General features: G+C 46.9%; 1 protein-coding gene across 1 annotated transcript; it reads left to right on the forward strand.

Moving 5' to 3' along the window:
• The first annotated feature begins 214 nt into the window (after positions 1–214).
• On the forward strand, positions 215–18,616 carry C13H12orf43 (chromosome 13 C12orf43 homolog). Its single transcript, XM_056859033.1, has 6 exons — positions 215–311; positions 1,805–1,850; positions 6,859–6,957; positions 14,566–14,639; positions 15,088–15,181; positions 18,223–18,616. The coding sequence occupies exons 1-6, from the start codon at positions 215–217 to the stop codon at positions 18,599–18,601; spliced, it is 789 nt and encodes a 262-aa protein (XP_056715011.1). The 3' UTR covers positions 18,602–18,616.
• Positions 18,617–21,330: the final 2,714 nt, after the last annotated feature.

The raw sequence follows: 21,330 nt of genomic DNA on the forward strand, positions 1-21,330 counted from the left end.
CTCCTCTGAAGATGCCTGCCACAGCTGCGGGCGAAACGTCAGGAAAGAAAACACCAAGACCACGGTCACACAGCCCGGATAACCCACAAGAAACAAATTCTTGTGATCACTTTACACACACATCGACCATACCCGCAAAGGCCAGGAGGGAGCGCAGCGAGCTAGGCGAGAACTACAACCCCCAGCATGCTCTGCTCCGGAGGAGATTTCCGGCATGGCGGCGGGCACGGGCGCTTCAAACTCGGGAAGCAGCGGCGAGGAAGAGTGGGAGCGGTTTCGAGAAGCAATTTGGGACCTAAAGGCTTCAGACGGTAAGGAGGGAAGGAAGGTCCTCGGTGCGGAAATGGCCGCTTGTTTATGTCCCTCCAGAAATGAAACATTTTGCGCCCGCGAGTGAGTGCATGAAATAATGCGTGGCCCGACCTTCCGAAGCTTTTCCAGATAGACCGGGCCGCTCGGCACACCGCTTTGGTCATCGCCTTTCTGTCCAAATACATTCCTGCTCTTATACACAGGAAAAAACGATATTTGAAACCCCAAAAGTTAAAAAGAAACACCAACAAGCAGTGGAGACAGAAAAACGGGGTGGGGTGGGGGGTAGGAACATAGTCCTATACACCTCTACTCGGAAGGTCTTAAGTTTAGTGGAGGAAGGAGGAGGAAGAAAATAGATTCCTTTGAAATGTGGTGTTGGGGGAGAGTGTTACGGATTCCGTGGACCGCCAAAAAAACCAAATCAGTGGGTTCTAGATCAAATCAAGCCTGAACTGACCCTAGAAGCTAAAATGACTAAACTGAGGCTGTCGTATTTTGGTCACGTCATGAGACGACAAGAGTCACTGGACAAGACCGTCATGATAGGAAAAGTTGAGGGCAGCAGGAAAAGAGGAAGACCCAACAGGAGATGGATGGACTCAATAAAGGAAGCCACAGCCTTCAATTTGCAAGATCTGAACAAGGCTGTCAAAGACAGGACAGTTTGGAGGACTTTCATTCATAGGGTCGCCGTGAGTCAGAAGCGACTTGACGGCACTTAACACACACAACTCCTGAGTAAGTGTGCATAGGATTGCAGCCTTCAATGCCTGGGTATGTCTAAAATTTTCAACCGTCAGCATAGAACTAAGCAGTGAGGTGGTCAGGGTCTGTTGTAATACCAGAGAGCTCATCTTCCTCGAAAAGAAGGTGCCCAAAGCAGAGTCTCTCTGGGAGATCTTAAAGATTAGGGAGCTTTTGTTTATTATCAGGAAGCCTGGAAGAACAATATTAGATTACACTTGTGAAAATTTTCTGCAGCATGTGCATGGGTTGTGATGATCCCCTTACAGGAAAAGCGTTGTGACCGTGTTTCTGCTACCTTGTTTGCAATGGCCACCTGAAACAAACATCACCGTACATAATTGAACTAGGTTCTAGCTATATCTTACACATAGGAGTCTGAAGGTAGCCTGGGTTCTAAGGAATGGGCCAAGAACTAGAGCAGGGTACATTGAGAGTGCCAGGGCCATATTGGTGTCACCATTATTTTGTCAAGCTGTTATAGAATACTTTTCTCTGTTGAGTCACACATTACATTTTATGGTGGGGTGGGCAGGTCACTTGATTTTAATCATTGGGTGAAAACAGCCACTCTAGGGTTTGGGGTTGAATCAGTACCTGTATTATTTATGTAATCCTTGGCAGAAGTTGTGTTTATGGTCAATAACAGTTACTTAATTTCAAACCATGTATTAATTAATAATCTCCTTATTTGAAGGCAGATTCTAACTTTGTTTTTTTTTTTTTTAAACTTTTCTTGTGTCAGGTAATTTTTCGAAGAGCAAGCTGCCATCAGCCGTGTCTAGTATCAGGTATCTTTCATTTTGAGCAGTTTATTAAACATTCAGATCCTAACCATATCTATTTGAAATCAAAAATGGTACATTCATAAGAAACACCAGAGTACAGGCCTTCTGGGTTTGTTCATTCTCAGAATGAATGTTTGAATGCTTCCCCTGTATATGTATCAAATCCTAGCACAGAGAAAGCTTCCCCTATATATGTATCAAATCCTAGAACAGAGAAATCTAACACATTGGGAGAGGGAAGGCTTTTCTTCCTGGCATGTTGGCTTTCCAAGAGACTTCAGATTGCCACTGAACAGAATTTCATTTTCACTGTCACAGTTAATAGCCCTTGATAGACATATGATCTATGAATTTGTTTTGATGTCTTAAAACCAGTTTCCACTAATTATTAGGTTTCCTCTTGGGGAATCATAAAGATGGCAGTCCAAAAGAATATGAGACAGGGAGTCAGGACATCCTGCACCACATCCACAGACCCTTTCACTGTAAGGCGTTTTCAGGAATCGGCCACGAAGGATCGCTGAAGGCAATGAATTAGTCCTAGCCTGCATAAAGACTTTCCTGAGCTTAGGATTGTTAAAACGGTCCAGGTAGTTTAAATGGAAATAGGTGGAAGTCCAAAGTATTGAGGTGAGCAAATTGGTGGCGTTGAAGGAAATTTGAGCTGGAACTCATGATCGACTATTCTTCGTTTTATTAGACTTAGGATATAACTCTCGCTGGACAGAAGCATGGAGTCTAGGTCGATGCCTATCTGGGCAATTTTCTTTTTTATCTTGATTGTCCAGTCAGAGCGTTCAGTCCAGTAGGGGTCTTCTAGTAGGTATTTTAACAGGGTTGATTCCCCCGCATGATAATGGATCCATAGCCAAAATTTTATGGCAGATGACCAGGCCCTAGTTGTTACTAATTTTTGATTTGTTTTGAAGCAGACGGTGAGATAAGAGATGCAATTTGGGAGCCCTACAAGATGTCTGAGAAAGCGGCCTTGGATCCGTTCCACTTCATCTGAGTAGGCATGAATCCAAATTGGCACAGCGTATAGCAGCTGTGACAATACTTTCAGACTGAAGATTTGTAGTGCTGCTGGGATTTGTTGGTTCCCTTGATGGTAGAAGAATCTTACTATGCCTGTGCTGAACATCTGGCTTGGTTCACTGTGCGTGTTTTGTGCTGTGTCCAGCTTAAATTATAGGTGAAGGTCAGACCTAGATATTTGAAACTCTTGACCTGTTCTAAGGTGGTGCTGCCGACTTTTCAGTTATAATGACTCAAGGTTTTGGCAAAGACCATGATCTTTGATTTTTCTGCATTGATGGTGAGCCCATTTTGTTGACAATAGGCAGTGAAGGCCAGGTATCTTTTAAGGCCAATTGGAGTCCTGGCCAAGACTATGGCGTCGTCGGCGTACAGTAGCAGGGGAGTTGGATGATTGTTCAGTTTAGGTGGATGGCTGTCTACCTTGTCAAGAGCTGTAGCTAGGTCATTGATGAACAAATTGAACAGATGAGGGGCCAAGACACACCCTTGCCTCATGCCTTTTTTGACTGGAATTTTTGTTGTCAGATCACCATTAGTGTTGAATTTAACCTGACAGGTTGTACAGGCAGTGTATTAGCGCAAGGAGTCGCTGGTCTGTTTTAGGTTTTTCCAATTTCTGGCATAGGAGGTCTTTGGGAATTGTATCAAAGGCTCCTTTTAGGTCAATAAAGGCCACAAAAAGCTTCCCCCTTTCTGCTCTCATGTATTTTTTGGCTAGTGACATTAGAATGAGACAATGGTCCAGAGTAGTTTTTCCAGGTCTGAAGCCAATTTGCTCACAGCCCAGGATGGCTTGGAAAGTTATCCAGTGATTCAGTTTCTTCTCAGGGTGTTTGTCATATAGCTTCCCAATAACTGATAATAAACTGATCGGGCAAAAGTTTTCCGGTAAGTCTGGTGCACCTTTTTTTAATATGGGAACTATTATTGAGTTAAGCCACACCTCGGGCAAAACTCCATAGTGATTTAGTATCAAGAAAACGTTCGCAAGAGGATGAGTCCACCAATCCGCTAAATTTTGTAGTAGTTCATTTGGGATGCCATCAGGGCCAGGAGATTTGGGCTTTTTCAGTGAGTTTATTAATGATAAAATTTCTTCCGTGTCAACTGGAAGCCATGCTGGGATGGAGGAGGAAATTACTTTGTTGTTGTTAACCAAAGACTGTGTATAGTCATTGAATATATTGGTATTATGCTGGAGTCAAAATTTGAGAGTCGAATCCTGTACGTATTCAGTTGAAATTGTTTCTACTGGTTTGAAGTTTATAGATATTTGAATTGGCTTGTGATCGCTTTCTGTTCTTGGTTTGACCTGAAATAAGTTTATTTTAGCCACCAGCCAAGGGGAGCACAGCCCATAGTCGATAACGCTTTTCCCATTAACATTAATAAAGGTGAATTCATCAGAGTCTTGTAGATATGCCAGGCCATACAGAATAAATTTATCACGGGCGATACAGTATTCTGCCAACAAAATGCCCGCTTTATTAAATTTGGCACCTTTCGATTGTCTGGGTTGGCACAGTAAGGCTGGCAGAGCGGACTCCGAATCGAATCCCAAGGCACCTGCTAATAGTGAGTTGTCGGGTCCAATTCTGGCATTGAAATCACTATTAGAAATTCAGCTGAAGGGTGAGGTTTTTCCAATTTAAGTGTGTAGTTGGTTAGTTGGTCCCATTGGTGTTGGAGATCTTCAGAACTCTCCCTCGGTGGCAGATAGACATTGATTAGTACAATTGTAGGGTCCGCAAATTGGAGCAATAAGGCCTGGGCAATATGTGGGCAGGATAGAAGTTCAGATATGTAAGGTGAATGTTCATTTTTAAACAAAAATGTCAGGCCTCGGTCCTGAGCGTGGATGGCTTTAAAAGAGAATTAGATAAATTCATTGCAGATGTCCACTAGTGGCTACTAGCCATGGTAACTAAAGGGACCCTCCCATATTCAGAGGCAGTAAACCTCTGAATACCACTGCTAAAAAGCAGCATCAGGGGAAACCTTGGTCTCCGTGTCCTGTTGTTGGCATTTTAGGGCAACTGGTTGGCCTTTGTGTGAGACAGGATGCTGGACTGGATGGACCACTGGTCTGATCCAGCAAGGCTCTCTTTATGTCTATATTCCCTCCTAACTTCTTTGACTGCCTACTTATTCAGATTGTTCCCTATGATGAAACTGGACTAATGGGGGTGTAATTTAATGATATCCTTGATGCACAAATTTATAATCGTTATTGAAAGATTTTCATACAGATGCTTACCTTAGAAATTTAGAAATGCTTGCAATTTAATGACATTTCAGAACTTAATCGGTTCTTACTGTGGGGTAATATGTAAGCTTACTTAAGAAGTCAAATAAGATTATGCAGCATCTTATCAAAAGAAAATTAGGGGGGGAACACTCTTAAAGCTGGGGTGAAAGCTACTGATTTACAGATTTTTTTTAAAAATAGATCCATCAACTGTAGCATCAAGGACCCTAAGGGACAGGTCCACAAAGACACAAAAGCCATTAATAAACAGTTCCAGGGATTTTATTCAAAACTTTACAAAGGTGTCATTAATCTTCAAAAAGACTACTGCTGAGAAAGGTTGAAATGTCGGGGCTCTCGAGACACAGCAGGAAATGTCTTTGGGTTCCTATTACAGGGCCTGAAACAGAGCAGACAATAAAATAGATGAAAGCAGGCAAAGCAGCTGGCCCTACTGACTTTTGTGTGGAGTGGTGTAGAGTTTTAATATATTTTCACCAGTGCTAGCAAAGTTAGCCGTGGAAATCTGAAAATGTAATATGCCAGATAGTTGTTTAAGGCTAGTATATCACTAAAACTGAAACTAAGATGTGACCCCTCAGACAAGTGCCAGCTACTGGCCAATCTTTTCTCTTACAAATATAGATGCCAAAGTACTTACTATTTTCTGACCTTACTGTAATTTTACACCCAGCAAATGGGATTTGTTCCCAGATGGCAAAGAGCAGCAGACTTCCTTAGACTCCAATTCAACAGCTGTTGCTGATCAAAGGCCCTCACTGAATGGAGTCGTCTTCGTGAATGCAGAGAAGTTCTTCACCTGCATTGATGTCTTAATGTGCACCCCCATGCAAAACAAATTTCACTGATTGTTCTGACAATGGATACTAATACATCACAAAATGCCTGCCTTGTGCATGATAACTAATGACCTTAGATGTGATCCATCCCTCCTCAGGGAAATGTAAGACAGGGATGTCCTTGCTTCTCTTGACACATCTCTCAAACTCTTAGCACATACCATGTGGCAAATACCCAGAATCAAAGGGATTAGAATTGGAGACCAGAAATAATAACTGGCTGTTTATGCGAATGTCAGTGGGCTTAGACGAATGTAACTCTGTTTAGGATGGCTGTGTTGGCTGCATACCTGGACGGCAAATAATTTCAAATGAATCCTTGCCACTAATTTGGGGGTTGAACTAGATGGCCTGTATAGCCTCTTCCAACTCTATGATTCTATGAATTTACTCATGACAGATGTTAGAAAGTCAGTGCAGCCCTAAAAGCGAGCTCCATTGAATCAAATTGGATTTACTTCTGAGGAGGCATGGTTAGCAGTGCTCCCTAACAGACCTATATAATTTCCTGGCTACTCCCTGGACCCGCTTTTTAAAAATTAGCAAGGTAAGGCAGCTTTTACTACTCTCTTGCCTCACAAACCCTAGGTTGCCATAACTCAGCTGCAACTTGACAGCACTTTCTACCACCATCTCTTACACAAATTGGTACCAGTGAATATATATAAAATGCATCCTGTCTGACCTTGGGGAATTGTACTGAGGCAATCACCAAACCAATATATTTTTTTTAAGTTCTGGTTTGCTCATTTCAGGATTTTAAGAACATAGTCTAGTTTCTCTGGCTTTTTAAAACAAGAGCAACTGTTTTCTACCAAACTCCAAACAAATTGCCATTTGTTTGTGTCTTCTCCCTAAACAGACATAAGGTCAGTGATCGTGGGCAGGATCAGAATGAACTGCAGACCACTCCAGAATTCCGAGCACATGTTGCAAAAAAACTGGGATCCATCCTGGACAGGTATCAGCAACTCCTTTCCAAATAATAATTCTTTGTTGTGAGATCAGAGGCTTATTGAAGGCTTTCCCCAGATATTACACAGCGTACTTTATCAGGAGAAATTGCCTTTCCATGGGAAGTCTTAAGGCTGCTGCTGCTTGCATCGCACATTATGGACCCCTTTGTGGGGAGGGAATCCCCATGTCTGGAGAGAAGTGAGACAGATCCTGGGGAGTACAATGTGTGTGTGTGTAAAATGCCGTCAAGTCGCAGCCGACTTATGGCGACCCCTTTTGCAGGTTTTCATGGCAAGAGACTAACAGAGGTGGTTTGCCAGTGCCTTCCTCTGCACAGCAACCCTGGTATTCCTTGGTGGTCTCCCATCCAAATACTAACCAGGGCTGACCCTGCTTAGCTTCTGAGATCTGACGAGATCAGGCTAGCCTGGGTGTGAGGGTCTCTGTCTTTGTGTCTCTGCTTTCCATCACCTGCGGTATTATCAGTGAACTCGTAAAAGCAGTTCACACCTTCTGGTCTCAGGCGCCAGGCCTGATGGCCCATGTATCTTCCCCCCCGCTGTTTTCCTGCCTGTACTCCCTCGGGCCGGTGCGGCCTTGGAAGTGTGATAGCCGCACCAGACTTCCTGGGATCCGTCTGATGTTTTGTATTATGCCAAGCTTGTAACTTCCCATAACAATAAGTGTGAACCCCAGTGCCCCAGTGCCCTGGAGTCAATATATTCTGTAAACCCGTATAGCCCCTCACTTGCAACTTTCTACCTGTGCCTGTCTCATCTCCTGAAGGCTTCAATAAATCTATTGTTTCTGTATCAACGTCTGAGCAACTGATTTGGAGAAGCAAACTCAGAGAGGGGGATCTCTCACATTAAGTTGCAAGTCCTTGCCTCTCGGACTGCAGCTGTACCGCTTTGGACAGAATGTCAGCCGACGAGGACACCACCCCTATCCCCGATGCCCCCAAGGCTCCGGACGAGCCGGAGAAGCCGGACCCGAAGGAGGAGGGAGCCAAGCCAAAGAAACCGAAGGGTCGCGCCCCCGACCAAGATCGGGACGAACGTCCCCGGGGGCTTACTTATTGGCTGGACTCTCCCAAGGGCTGGTCGCTCTCGCGGACTGCGGCGAAGGATCGCCGGTTGGCCTTCCCCAGCACGGGACTCGAAGGGGACCCGGCCCGCAAAGAGGCCCTCATGGAGGAAGAACGAAAGCAGTGGCAGGAAGACCGCCGGGCTATGCAGGAGCAGATGGAGACCATGCAACGCGTAATGGGTGAGATGGCCACGGCCCTAGATGCGCTGAAGTTGCAACCTCCAGCCGGTGCTCCCCCAGACGGGGCGCCGGTAGTTCCGCCCGCAACCCCTGCCCCCCCGGCCCGTCGGGACCTGAAAGTCACGTATGACGGGTCGGGAGACCAATTGACCTTTTTTATGGTCCAAGTGGACATTTTTATGCGGGAACAAGGCCGAACCTTTGTTTCTGAGGAGTCCCGGGTGCAGTACGTGGCTTCCTTACTGCAAGGGGAGGCGGCTGCCTGGATGGTGTTGCAGTATGAACTCCGCTCGCCGGTACTGCGAACCCTGGACGAGTTCATGGTAGCACTCCGAAACCGTTTTGAGGACCCGACTCTGGGTGAGCGGGCTAAAGCCTCCCTGATGCAACTGCGCCAAGGGACTAAGTCGGTGGCGCAGTATGCAAGTGAGTTCCAGTCACTGGCTAGCCGAATTCTGGACTGGAGTGAAGCTACCTTGGTACAATGTTTCAGGGAGGGTCTCAACCCAGACCTCCAACATTGGGCCTTCATGCAAGGGAACCCCCCGGATGTGGAAGGTTGGGTTCGCCATGCTGCTGACATCGAGAATCGCAAGCAACTCCTGAACTTGTCCAAGCAACGGCTTGGGCGAGACCCCAGGCCCCGAGGTGACCGTGGCCGGGAACTCCGGCAAGGGGGTGGCGGGGGTCTCTCGGCCGCGGAACGCCGCAAGCGGTTCGAGGCCGGCGTCTGCCTGATCTGCGGGGGAAAGGGTCACTTTGCATCGCAATGCCCCTCTCGCTCAGGCCGTCCGACCCCCCCCCGCCAAACCCAGGCCGAGCCGACGAAACCGGCCGCCGACAGCCAGCCTCGCCGTAGAAGTGGACCACTGAGCCGGCGCTCCGGCGCACCCTCCGCTCTCCACGCGCGCCCCCAGGATGGGGCATCCGACTCTACGGTCCCATCGGGGTCCCGGATTACAAATACCGTCTTTGATTCGGACGGCTCCCCGGAGGCCACCACCCCGTCCCCCTCTTCCAGCGAGGAGGAAGAGTGGGAACAGCCGGCAAAAAACGCCGTCGGTCTGCTGTAGAGGGGGCTCCGCAGCAGACCGTCCCTATCGTTGTGCAAGGAGCTCCACCGATGGTAAGCGCCCAAGAGGACAATGTATTTGTGCGTGTTCATCTGTCCCTACCCAAAGGGGGTCCCCCGTTAGAGGTCCCCGCGTTGGTCGACTCGGGGTGTGCCCGCACCATGATAAATGAGGAAACTGCCAAGAAGTTGGGGGTCCGGCGCAAGCGGCTTCCGGGACCCCTCCGTTTTTCCCAAATGGACGGGAGTGACTTTAAACGGGGCCCTGTGACCCACAGAACTGCAGCCGTGATTATGTCCGTGGGGGAACATTGGGAACGGTTGTATTTCACCATCGCCCCTATTGTAACCCCTGTGGTGTTAGGGATGAACTGGTTAAGGGGACACAATCCCTCCATTGATTGGGTTAAACGGGTGCTTTCTTTCCCCGAAAACCCCTGTGGGTTGCATGACAAGGAACGGGTACTCAGAACTCCAGCCGCCGCACTGGTAGGGTCCCCCGCCCCAGTCTCTCCACAGTTACCCTCTGAGTACTCGCAGTTTACTGATGTTTTCGATGTTAGAGAGTGCGACGAACTGCCTCCCCACAGAGAAACGGACTGTGCCATCGAGATCGTAGGGGAAGGCAAACTGTCTAAGGGAAAGGTTTACCCCATGAGCCCCAGTGAAAAGACTGTATTGCGGGACTATCTGGATGTCAATCTGGCGAGGGGTTTCATACGCCCCTCCAAGGCTCCTTATTCAGCCCCAGCTTTCTTTGTAAAGAAAAAGACGGGAGATTTAAGACTGTGTATTGACTTTCGCAGACTGAACGCAGTCACCCAGTCTAATGCTTACCCCCTCCCTCTTATTCCTGACCTTCTAGCACAATTAAAGGAGGGCCGAATCTTCACCAAACTGGACTTGGTAGAAGCCTACCACCGCATTCGCATCAAAGAAGGAGACGAACCCAAAACGGCCTTTTCCAGTTGTTTTGGGATGTTTGAGTACCTGGTCATGCCGTTCGGACTTTCGGGGGCTCCGAGTGTCTTTATGCAATTAATTAATGAAGTTTTGCATGATTTACTGTTTCGGGGGGTGGTGGTATTTCTCGATGACATTCTTATTTACTCTGAGACCATGGAAGAACATGTGCGCCTAGTGCGAGAAGTGCTCCAGCGGCTGCGGGAGCACAAACTGTATGCTAAGGTGTCCAAGTGTGAATTCCACCAACCTTCTATTACATTTTTGGGGTATGTGATTTCCCACCAAGGGTTGGAAATGGACCCCGCCAAGGTCCAGGCGGTGCGGGACTGGGAAACCCCCACTACCCGCCGCCAACTTCAACAGTTTTTGGGGTTTGCCAACTTTTACCGGAATTTCATTCCCAACTTTGCCCAAGTTGCGCTTCCCCTCACTGCCCTGTTGCGTACCAAGGACAGGGGGGCTAGCGCCGCACTCCCCTCAGCCCGTCTGCAATGGTCTCCCCAGTGCCAGCAAGCTTTTGAACGTTTAAAGCTACTTTTTTCATCCGAACCCGTTTTGGCTCACCCGGATTGCACCAAGCCCTTCGTGGTGCAGGTGGATGCCTCGGATGTAGCAATGGGCGGGGCCCTATTGCAGAGGGATGAGGGGGGACGGTTAAGGCCGTGCGCCTACTTCTCCAAGAAGTTTTCCCAGTCCGAAATCAACTGGGCCATTTGGGAGAAGGAGGCAGCAGCGGTCAAACATGCCCTTACCATATGGAGACACTTCTTGGAGGGGGCCGAACTGCCGTTCGAAGTGTGCACAGATCACAAGAATCTTGAGGCTCTCAAGGGAGCTAGAAAACTCAATGCCAAACAAATTCGGTGGGCCCAATTTTTTGCAAAATTCCGGTTCACCCTCAAACATGTCCCTGGCAAAGAAAATGCCCTAGCTGATGCTTTGTCACGACTTCCCCAGTATCGCAACGATTTCGATCGCCCCGTCGACTCCCTGTTCACTCCCGAACAGCGAGGGGAAGTCCCTGGCTTAGCCGTCACCACCCGATCCCAAGCCCGCCAACCGGAGACCCCCCCTACGCTCAAGGGTATCCCGGAAGTGTTCCAACAGCGACTCCGGGACGCCTCCTTGCAGGAGGAGGAGCACAATCTCCTCCCTCCTGGCTTGGAACGAACCAACACTTGGTGGGTGCAGGGGGGGAAACTATATGTCCCATCTTCCCTTCGCAAAGAAGTATTGGGACTTGTACATGGGGCCAGGCTGGCAGGTCATTTTGGTTTCGTAAAAACGCTTCACCTGGTTCGAAGGCAGTTTTGGTGGCCCGGTATGAGATCTGATGTGGAGTTGTATGTGCGCAGCTGCCCCACCTGCGCCACAGCCAAGAAACGGATGGGAAAACCCCCGGGGCTTCTCAAACCGCTTGAGAACCCCTCCCGTCCCTGGGAAGTCATCGCCATGGATTTTATCACCGACCTACCTCCAAGTCGGGGGAAAACGGTTCTCTGGGTTATCACAGACCTCTTTTCCAAACAGGTTCATTTCGTTCCATGTGCAGGTCTTCCTTCAGCCCAGGGCTTAGCTAAACTGTTCATCACGCACGTCCTCAGGCTACACTCGATCCCGAGGAAGGTCCTCTCCGACCGGGGGGTCCAGTTTGTTGCCAAATTCTGGCGGGCTTTCCTAAAGTTAATGGGAGTGGAGGAACAGGGCCTTTCTTCCGCCTATCACCCCCAAACGGATGGTCAAACAGAACGAGTAAATGCGGTAGTAGAATGTTATTTGCGCTGCTATGTAAATTTCCACCAGGATGACTGGGTTGACCTGTTGCCATTTGCCGAATATGCGTACAACAATGCGCCTCATTCCTCTACCGGCTTTAGTCCCTTCCAAGTTATATACGGGACGGATTTTGGCCCTTTCGGTTCTGCCCCCGTCTCGCCAGAGCTCCAGTCTACCCCTGATCTTCAGGAGTGGATTCAGGTGGTTAAATCCACCTGGCCATGGTTGCTCAAAAATCTGGAAAGGGCAAAAAGCAAGTACAAGGAACAAGCGGACAAACACCGGTCTCCGGGATGGGAACTCAAGGTGGGGGAGCAAGTCTATCTGTCCACCAAAAACCTCCGCTCTCTTCGCCCCTGCAAAAAACTGAGCGACCGTTATGTAGGACCTTTCCCCATTACCAGAGTAATCAACGAGGTTACCGTGGAACTGAGTCTCCCTAAAACACTCAAGGGGGTTCATCCAGTCTTCCATATAAGCCTCCTCAAACCTTATGTAGCAGCTCCCCAGTTCCACCCCCCTCCCGCTCATGAGATTCCTACCGTAGTAGGAGGGGACACCCATTTGGAAATATCCAAGGTTTTAGATTCCAAATGGAAGAAAGGGAAACTGTTTTACTTTGTTCGCTGGAAAAACCTTGGCTCCGCTCATGACGAATGGGTGGCCGCACCCCACATGGCAGCTCCTCGCTTGGTCCGAGACTTCCACCTTGCTTATCCCGATAAGCCTCATCCTCCCGGAGGGGGGCCTTAAGGGGGGCAGAATGTGAGGGTCTCTGTCTTTGTGTCTCTGCTTTCCATCACCTGCGGTATTATCAGTGAACTCGTAAAAGCAGTTCACACCTTCTGGTCTCAGGCGCCAGGCCTGATGGCCCATGTATCTTCCCCCCCGCTGTTTTCCTGCCTGTACTCCCTCGGGCCGGTGCGGCCTTGGAAGTGTGATAGCCGCACCAGACTTCCTGGGATCCGTCTGATGTTTTGTATTATGCCAAGCTTGTAACTTCCCATAACAATAAGTGTGAACCCCAGTGCCCCAGTGCCCTGGAGTCAATATATTCTGTAAACCCGTATAGCCCCTCACTTGCAACTTTCTACCTGTGCCTGTCTCATCTCCTGAAGGCTTCAATAAATCTATTGTTTCTGTATCAACGTCTGAGCAACTGATTTGGAGAAGCAAACTCAGAGAGGGGGATCTCTCACACTGGGCCATCCAGGTCGGGGTGGGGAGTACAATACCTGTGTCTTTCTCTGAAATGCCTTGTTTATGGCAAAGTTGTGGAAGTGCTCTTCAGTTTGTAGGTCTTCTCTTGGTGTTAGTTTTGTGTACTCTGTGTCTTATATGTTATCTAAAAAAATATCCCAACTTCAAGTATATGCTAATGGGTCTGAACTTGCTGAAACTGAATGGGAAAAAGATATTGAGCTCATAGTAGAAAGCTCAATGAAAGTGTCAACCCAGTGTGCTGCAGCAGTGAAAAAGGCAAACTCTATGCTGGGGTTTATTAGGAAAGGGATTGAAAATAAAATGGCCAATATTATAGTGCCCCTGTATAAATCTATGGTACAGTCTGATTTGGAATACTGTGTGCAGTTCTGGTCACTGTTTCTCAAAGAGGACATTGCAGAGCTGGAAAAAGTACGGAAAAGGGTAACCAAGATTATTAGTGGGTTGGAACACCTTCCCTGTGAGGAAAGGCTGAAGAGTCTGGGACTTTTCAGTTTAGAAAAGAGGGGGGGACATGATAGAGGTTTATAAATTATGCATGGGTGGAGAGAGTTGAGAACTTTTTATCCCTCTGCCAAAATACTAGAACTCAAGGGCATCCAATGAAGCTGATGGGCAACAGACTCAGGATGGACAAAAGGAAATACTTTTTTTACACAGCAAGTGATTAAAATGTGGAATTTGCCATCAGGGGATGTAGTGATGGCCACAGGCATAGATAGCTTCAAAAGGGGATTGGAAAGATTCATGGAGGATTGATCTATCAACGCTAGTAGCCATGGTGACTAAAGGGAACCTCTGAATACCAGTGCCAGGAGTCAACATCAGGGGAAGGCCTCAGGCTCTATGCCCTGTTGTTGGATCTCAAGAGGAAATGGTTGGCCACTGTTGTGAGACTAGATGGACCACTGGTCTGATCCAACTGGGTTGTTCTTATGTTATCATGCATGGAGTTAGTTTCCAAAGGGCTCTTTTCTTTTTAAAAGGAGATGCTGGGTTCCAAAGGCTTGGACACCTGATCTTTTTGTTCCCTCCTAGACCTCTCCTTTGAAACCTTACCTTGCCTTGTTGTAGTGCAGTGGAGGTTGAACAGATTGTGCCCTGTAGGTCAGACCTATCTTCTTTACTGCCCCACTGACATTCAAAATCTGCTTGAAGTAGCCTTCTGCCTACCTCTGCATGAACTGAGGATTATTTATCTGCTGTAGCTCCAAGGAAGAATTGCTGGGGAAAGAATGCCGGGCTTGTTTGAATATTAAGCTAAACCTCCACAATATTATACTGAAATTATGTTCTTCCCTTAAGCTCTATCACCATCTCGGAGCACGTGTTGGGATGTGTGCAAACCTGCACAAAAGCCTCGGAGACAGATGATGACAGTGAGTTCTCTTATTTGATTTGCATTTGCTACTTGGCTTTATTCCAACCCCAGTCTCATCCAGGCTACTTTCCCCTGCATATTGAACATCTGTGAGCTGGAGTTGCTGTGTCAGGAAATCTGGGGAGGCTCTACCCTGGGGCTGTAGCATAGCCAATGAAGGCTCTGTGGCTGTGTATGCTGAGGCCTGAGGTGCAGGAGGAGTATATGCATACAACATCAGTCCCCGTGATTGGCCAGAACAGGTATCGGAATCAGGAACCTGCGCTCTACCCCAACTATATAGTCTGGCAGCATCTTCTACAGCTGCAGTGACTGGTGTTGGAGCCTCTGGGTTGCAGAGCCCACACCACAGGGTCTGTATTTGGGCACAGTACTTCTTGGTCTGGCCCTGATTTATTGGTTGCATTAATTTCTCTCTCCCCACTCCCTTTTTTTACATGGATTAGGCTTTCGTCTCTTTTCCTCATCTATCCCAGGAGCCAGTGAAAAGCCAGAACCTTCACCTCTGCAAAGGAGACAACTGCAGCATTCTGGCTCCAGGTGAGATGTTGCTATGCTGTGTTTGTCCTTTAGAGGCTGTTGTAGAGAGCGAATGCGAATGTAAAAATTCTACTGCACGAGACAGCTTGGAGGCTGCTGTTAATGGGCCTTGCCTTATAAGGGAGGGCCACCATTTTGTGCACGTTGTGAAGATGCCTCTATACTGGCTTTTGTAGGACTTCCCGGGCTCAAGTCAAGGTGCTGTTTATGACCTTTGAAATACTGGATGGGCTCCACATGCCAAAGAGGTTGCGCTGTGGCCCAACTGACAGCACTCTGCCTAATCATATACTAGGTTTAGACAATGACGATAACTGGGGAAATGCCTCATAGCTTTCTTTGCTCTTCCCTTGGAGCAACATTTCTCAAGCCGGGATCTGCAAAGGTATCCAACGAGCAGTCCTTTTTTGTGTGCCCGTCAGACAAATATGGAAACAGAACCCTCTCAGTTTTCTGATAACGGGGCCAAAAATTCCCTGCCTCAGAGGAGAATTGCTGCCCTCTCTTTTTGAACGTTGAACGCTCACAGAGCTGCTGCTGCTGCCCATAGAAACCACACTTCCAGATAACTTCAGAGCACTACTAGGGCTGTATGCTAAAGTTCCCTTTTTCAGACTGGCTGCGTCCCTGCTCTCTTCAGTCAGTGGACTCCTTGGTACATATCCTTTTGCACTGACCTTACATATACCAACTTAGGCTAAAATGGATTATACCATGTTTTAACAAATGGTCCACATCTTCTCGAGCAACTTTGGAGCAAAAGGTTCAGTTCCTCTTAGAGGACTCTGACCCTCAGCATACCTATTTTGTTGCTCGTTTTTTGGCGGCTGCAGAGAAGAGACGAAGGGAGATGTTTTTAGAGATGGGTCTTATTTAAGTTTTATGGTTTTATTGTTCAAGACCTTGGTCTAAGAACAGAGGAAAGGAAGAAGAAGAGCACTACTAGAAACATGTTGATTGGTTGCTGGGAACTGATAGCCAATTTAAGAGTTCCTTGGGTTGAGCTGAGTGGTACCAAGGAGATACAGTTGTAACACAGTCATCATAGTTACTTCAGGTATAAACACATGAACACATGAAGCTGCCTGATACTGAATCAAACCCTCTTTGGTCCATCAAAGTCAGTATTGTCTACTCAGACTGGCAGCGGCTCTCCAGGGTCTCAGGCGGAGAAAGGAATTTCATCTTACCTCCCTGCCTAGTCCCTTTAACTGGAGATGCCAGACATTGAACACTGAGAAGGGGCTGTTTGGCAGTGAGGGAGGGAAAGATTTGGGGGGTCTGAGAAAAATTACATAAAGTGGGGGTCCTTGGGTTGCAAAAGCTTGAGAACCGCTGTCTTGGAGCATCTCCAGAGCTAAGGCCTGAGCTTCTTTAGTTGTGGCTTTGCTATGGCTGTCATGGAGTTGACAAAAGTTTGCTTTCCTGAGTTTCAAATTCTGCTTGGGCTTCTTAACATTTTATGTGACATACATTTAGGGTGTTGCTTGTGATCTTTTGGTTTTGAATATCTAAAAACATTTATATTTGTACCAAGCGTCAATACCTTGTACGTATTAATTGAAGCCTGTTAATGTTGAACACATGCAGATTACCGTATACTGAATCAGACCCTTGGTCCATCAAAGTCAGTATTGTCTACTCAGACCGGCAGCGGCTCTCCAGGGTCTCAGGCAGAGGTCTTTCACATCACCTACTTGCCTAGTCCCTTTAAGTGGAGATGCCAGGGATTGAACCTGGGACTTTCTGCATGCCAAGCAGATGCTCTACCACTGAGCCACAGACCCTCCCCATTCATGGAAATGTTCATGGAAATGGAAGGAGTGCCAGGTCAGCTGTTGCAACACACAAATAAAGGGGTTCACCCCAGGATCTCTTACAGTGATTGAGAGCCCTTGTGTGAGAAATGCCAGGGCATTCCAATCAGGGATACTGACAGCCACTCCAGACAGAATCTTTTTCTGGTCATATTCATGCCACCTGCACTCAACTTAGTTATCCTATGGAAGCAAATCACATTTCTCCATGTGTCCCCAGGATGATCAGGGTCCCTGGAATTTTGTTCCTCTAGGTTCCCTTCCCCTACAAGTTTTTCCTTCCCCCAAGCCTTCTTTTGGCTGTCTCGCTGTTTCATTTGTAGCCTGTAAAACACAGCTGCCCGGCTTGTTTATGCAGTTGGGCTAGCTTGAGCTGTAAGCATTTTCTGGCTTGTACTTTTTAAAGTTTGGCAAACTAGTTTTTATAGAGCAGGTGTTGCATACATTGCAGCCAGAAGAATATTTCTAACTATATTGGATCTTCCTTTCTGCCTAGTTTAGGAGTTTTGTGCACCCAAGGAATTCTATTGTTGTGGTGGTTGGATTTCACACCTCCTCCATCCCAAGGGGTCATAGTTCTTACCGAAACGTAATAATGTTTTGTAGGGTGCATACTGCAGTATCCTTGGAAAGGAGATACAATACGGCAAGAACTTTTGCACCCACACCTACAAATTGCTCCTTCCCCTGGGTAGACGAGAGTGTCTATATGCAACTTAAAATTGCCTGCATTTGCGGTGTTTTGGGCAGGAGATCTACATTTGCTGTGGTCATAGAATCATAGAGTTGGAACAGGCCATCTAGTCCAATCCCCTGCTTAATGCAGGATCAGCCTAGAGCATCCCTGACAAGTGCTTGTCCAGCCTCTGCTTAAAGACTGCCAGTGAGAGGAAGCTCACCACCTCTCTGGGTAGCTGATTCCACTGTCAAACAACTCTTACTGTAAAAATATTTTCCTAATATCCAGCCGGTACCTTTCCTCCTGCAATTTAAACCTATTATTGCGAGTCCTATCCTCTGCTTCCAACAGGAACAGCTCCATGCCCTCCTGTGTATATTGGGTTGTGTGTGTTGAATGAGCAGCCTGAAAATTCTCCCAATCTCTTTGCGCCCTTGAAATGCATAGTATTGAACTACGCAGGTTGCCCTGAAACTGTAATATACATGTTTGGTGAATGTGGAAGGAATGGGTTTCACTCCATGATTTGCTTGTACCTCTTCCAGCGAGTCAGATGATGACCAAGAATGGCAGAGGTGCCAAGAGGCTGCCGTGTCAGCAGCGGACATCCTGAAGCGAAGCGGCCTGCAGGCACCGTTCCCGGAGCTCAGCAACAATCACAGTCGCCAAACCACAGAATCCCACCAGAAGAAGAAGCGGAGAAAGAAGAAGACGAAAGTGAAAGAAGAGAGTGACAGCAAGCAGGGCGTAATAGAGAAGCCACATAACAACAAGGTCAGTGTTTGGACTGAGGAGCCCTCTTGCCTCACTGGGGCACATGAAAGGGAACAGCACGTGTCTACAGAGGACAATGGACTTTCTAAAGAGGTAATGGCGATCAAGAAAAAGAAGAAGAAAAGAAATAAGATGGAAGCAAGGACTTAATAAGAGTACCATCTATGATTGTCTGGCAGAATGTGGCTCTTGATGTTGTGTTCCATGGTCAGGAAACACAGACCTCAAGCTTTATATTTTATAACCTCGAAAGACTGGGGGCCACCCCTACTGTGCCGGACATTGATATTATGATAACAGCTGTCCAGTGAATGTTTTGGCATTGATGGAATCTGCATTCCAAACAAATTTTGAGTAGTATATCGAGACATCCAGAGCATGGAAATCCTAGGACCCAGAGCCGCCTGCACAAGTTATAGCCCACCATGCTGAATGCAGCCTCTCAGCTGAGTATTGGGCTTGCTGGGCATTTGACAGACTTCCCTGTTTTTGCATTCCTAAACTGGCAGGCAGGTGGTTTATGGAGCCCCTCAGCATACACTGCTGGCTGGCTTATGTTCAGCTTGGTGAATCACAAGTTGTGGAGAGTTGAATAGGAGCAGTTGTCTGATATACTGATCCCTAGGCTTACAAGAAGCTGTTGCTGCATATGATGAAAAGTTCTGGGAACTCACAGCTTCTCTCCCTCTCATTTTTTTGCAGCTTTCATTTGAGATCTGAGTTCATTTGAGTTCTAATTCTTCTGTTGTTTCAGAGTTGGCTCTTCTCTACATCTCCCTACCACCACTCTCAAAATTAATTCACATGCTAGTTAATCTGTGAAAGTCTGAGAAAAAATGTCTTCTCTTGGTCTCCTTCAACACAGACAGGAGCAACCTGTCTTCCATTCATCTTTACCACTGATGGTAAAGTGCACATAGCTGTCTAGTGCCTCACAGGAAAGAATATTTTCAGTAATTTTTTTCAACAACAATGTTCCATATGCTTTACATCTCTTAAGGCAAGGATGGCCACCTTCAGTGTTCTTGGAGACCTTGCTAAACTGGTGATTAAAACCATATTTTGCCATCTTTCCTCACAAATTCTCAGGCTTCATAAATATAGTTGGGCTGTCAAGTAAAAATGGGTGTCATAGTTAACAGAACACATATGCCCAGGCATGGCCAGGGTGTTACAGGCATAATCCAAAGGGAGATTTATTGTTAAAATGTGGACTAGCTCAGTGTCTTGCAACTAGAAAATCTCTTTCCCCTTAGCAGTGAAAAAATAAGCAAAAGTTCTAGCACATTATGGTTAAAAATTGATAGGGCTTTTAGAGGCCAGATGAAATTGGTTTAGGGCGGAATTCCGCCCCCCCAGAAGCTTCCAGTTATCCATCCCTATTTCATAGGATTTTTCGGTCCACAGGAACAAGTTCCATTCCCAGTTGTAGTCTCACAAATGCTGTCCAACTAGAACTGCATTTTCTTGGGGACATTTTCAAGACCAGCATAATCTGGCAGGATGCTTCAAACCCCTGGGAAAGGCAGAAGAAAGCTTGTTAACAAGTCCTACTGCCAGTCCACAAAAAGCACATGGCATATTGCCTTCTATATTGGCAATGATTGATAGATACATCATTCTTAATCTTTGCCAATCAGACACACTGGGGGAGGCCTCTGATTTCCCTGACAGCTGTTGGTGGCTCTTTAAGGAGCCCTGATTTACATTTAGAACGATACGGGGGGGGGGGGGGGCTAGTAGGAAGCACACACAAAAGAAAACCCCATCTCCCCCACTTCCTTCTCCACCTCTAGCTCTTCCTGACCACACGGTTTCCCCCATTTTCACTCTTCCCCAACCTCCCAATTGCCCATTCCCACCCCACCTGCAAATGTAGTGGGGGGAAAGAGCATTGGTTACCTTATAAATGAGCAAAATACACAATGGTCTTGTTGACAGATTTCCCCTTCTTTTTTTGATTTACTGATTTAAGTTAAATATATTTACAGGATAAAACAGAACAGGCAACTCTGGTGTTTATGGAGGGCTCCAGTGGCTGTAAGAAACCTCTGGCAATTCAGGAGACCTAACTGCAGTTAGAAACGTTCTGGAGACTGATTTTCACTGTTGGCACTTGAAACTTGGCAGACTACTATTTTCAGAGTTTTTTTTTTTTTAATTGCTTTCTTTTCCCTTCATTTTCCCCTCTGGCCTTTTTTCAGTGCCTTGCATGTGAAGGTTTGTTTTATTTCAGTAGCAAAATGGTCTTGGCTTTTCTCGCTGTGATATAGTATCATTGAGGTCAAGCGTTAGGCTGATGCATTGTCCCTATCCAAAACGGTTGGGTGAAATGGAAATCCACATTCTGCAGTTTTGAGGTAGTGTAATTCTAATCTAAGACTCAGAACGCTAGTTCTGCTTTTGATGGAAACTGTATTCTTGCCTGCACTAATGATGCACCTTTCTTTAAAAAATGGGGGGAGGCTGGAATTATGTGCTGCAAAATTCTAAGATTCTGTGAATTAGGAATTTCTAATTCTGCAGTTGTTACAAATTTAACATATATGCATACTCTTCTTTAGGCTGTTGCATTATTGGATAGTTCTGCAGCATTTCAAGGGTATTTGGTGCAGAGTGAAGGAGGCATCTTGGGGTTCATACAACTCTGGGATGGAAATAGCTTTGGAAGGATGCATGTTGTGTGAAGCCTCATCTGGACCTCTGAGTTGCTCAGGTTAGGGAGCACTCCTGACTGAGAAGCATCTATAAGAGTATAGCTTCAGCTACTCTGACCTATTACTCCCTTGTCTGGTCTTCCTGTAGTTCCCTCCTTAGGTGGTGCTACTTCAGCATATCTGCTCAAGTCACTGTGGGCAAGAGGCCTGACCAAAAGAAAT

The sequence above is a fragment of the Euleptes europaea genome, chromosome 13 (assembly GCF_029931775.1).
Source record: "Euleptes europaea isolate rEulEur1 chromosome 13, rEulEur1.hap1, whole genome shotgun sequence".
NCBI lineage: Eukaryota > Metazoa > Chordata > Lepidosauria > Squamata > Sphaerodactylidae > Euleptes > Euleptes europaea.

What these genes read in the sequence shown, in the direction of transcription:
- C13H12orf43 (XM_056859033.1), top strand. Translation starts at nt 215, where the DNA reads ATGGCGGCGGGCACGGGCGCTTCAAACTCGGGAAGCAGCGGCGAGGAA. An exon ending in GGACCTAAAGGCTTCAGACG is followed by an intron (nt 312 to 1,804) that starts GTAAGGAGGGAA and finishes TTCTTGTGTCAG; the next exon opens with GTAATTTTTCGAAGAGCAAG. An exon ending in CTGCAGCATTCTGGCTCCAG is followed by an intron (nt 15,182 to 18,222) that starts GTGAGATGTTGC and finishes TACCTCTTCCAG; the next exon opens with CGAGTCAGATGATGACCAAG.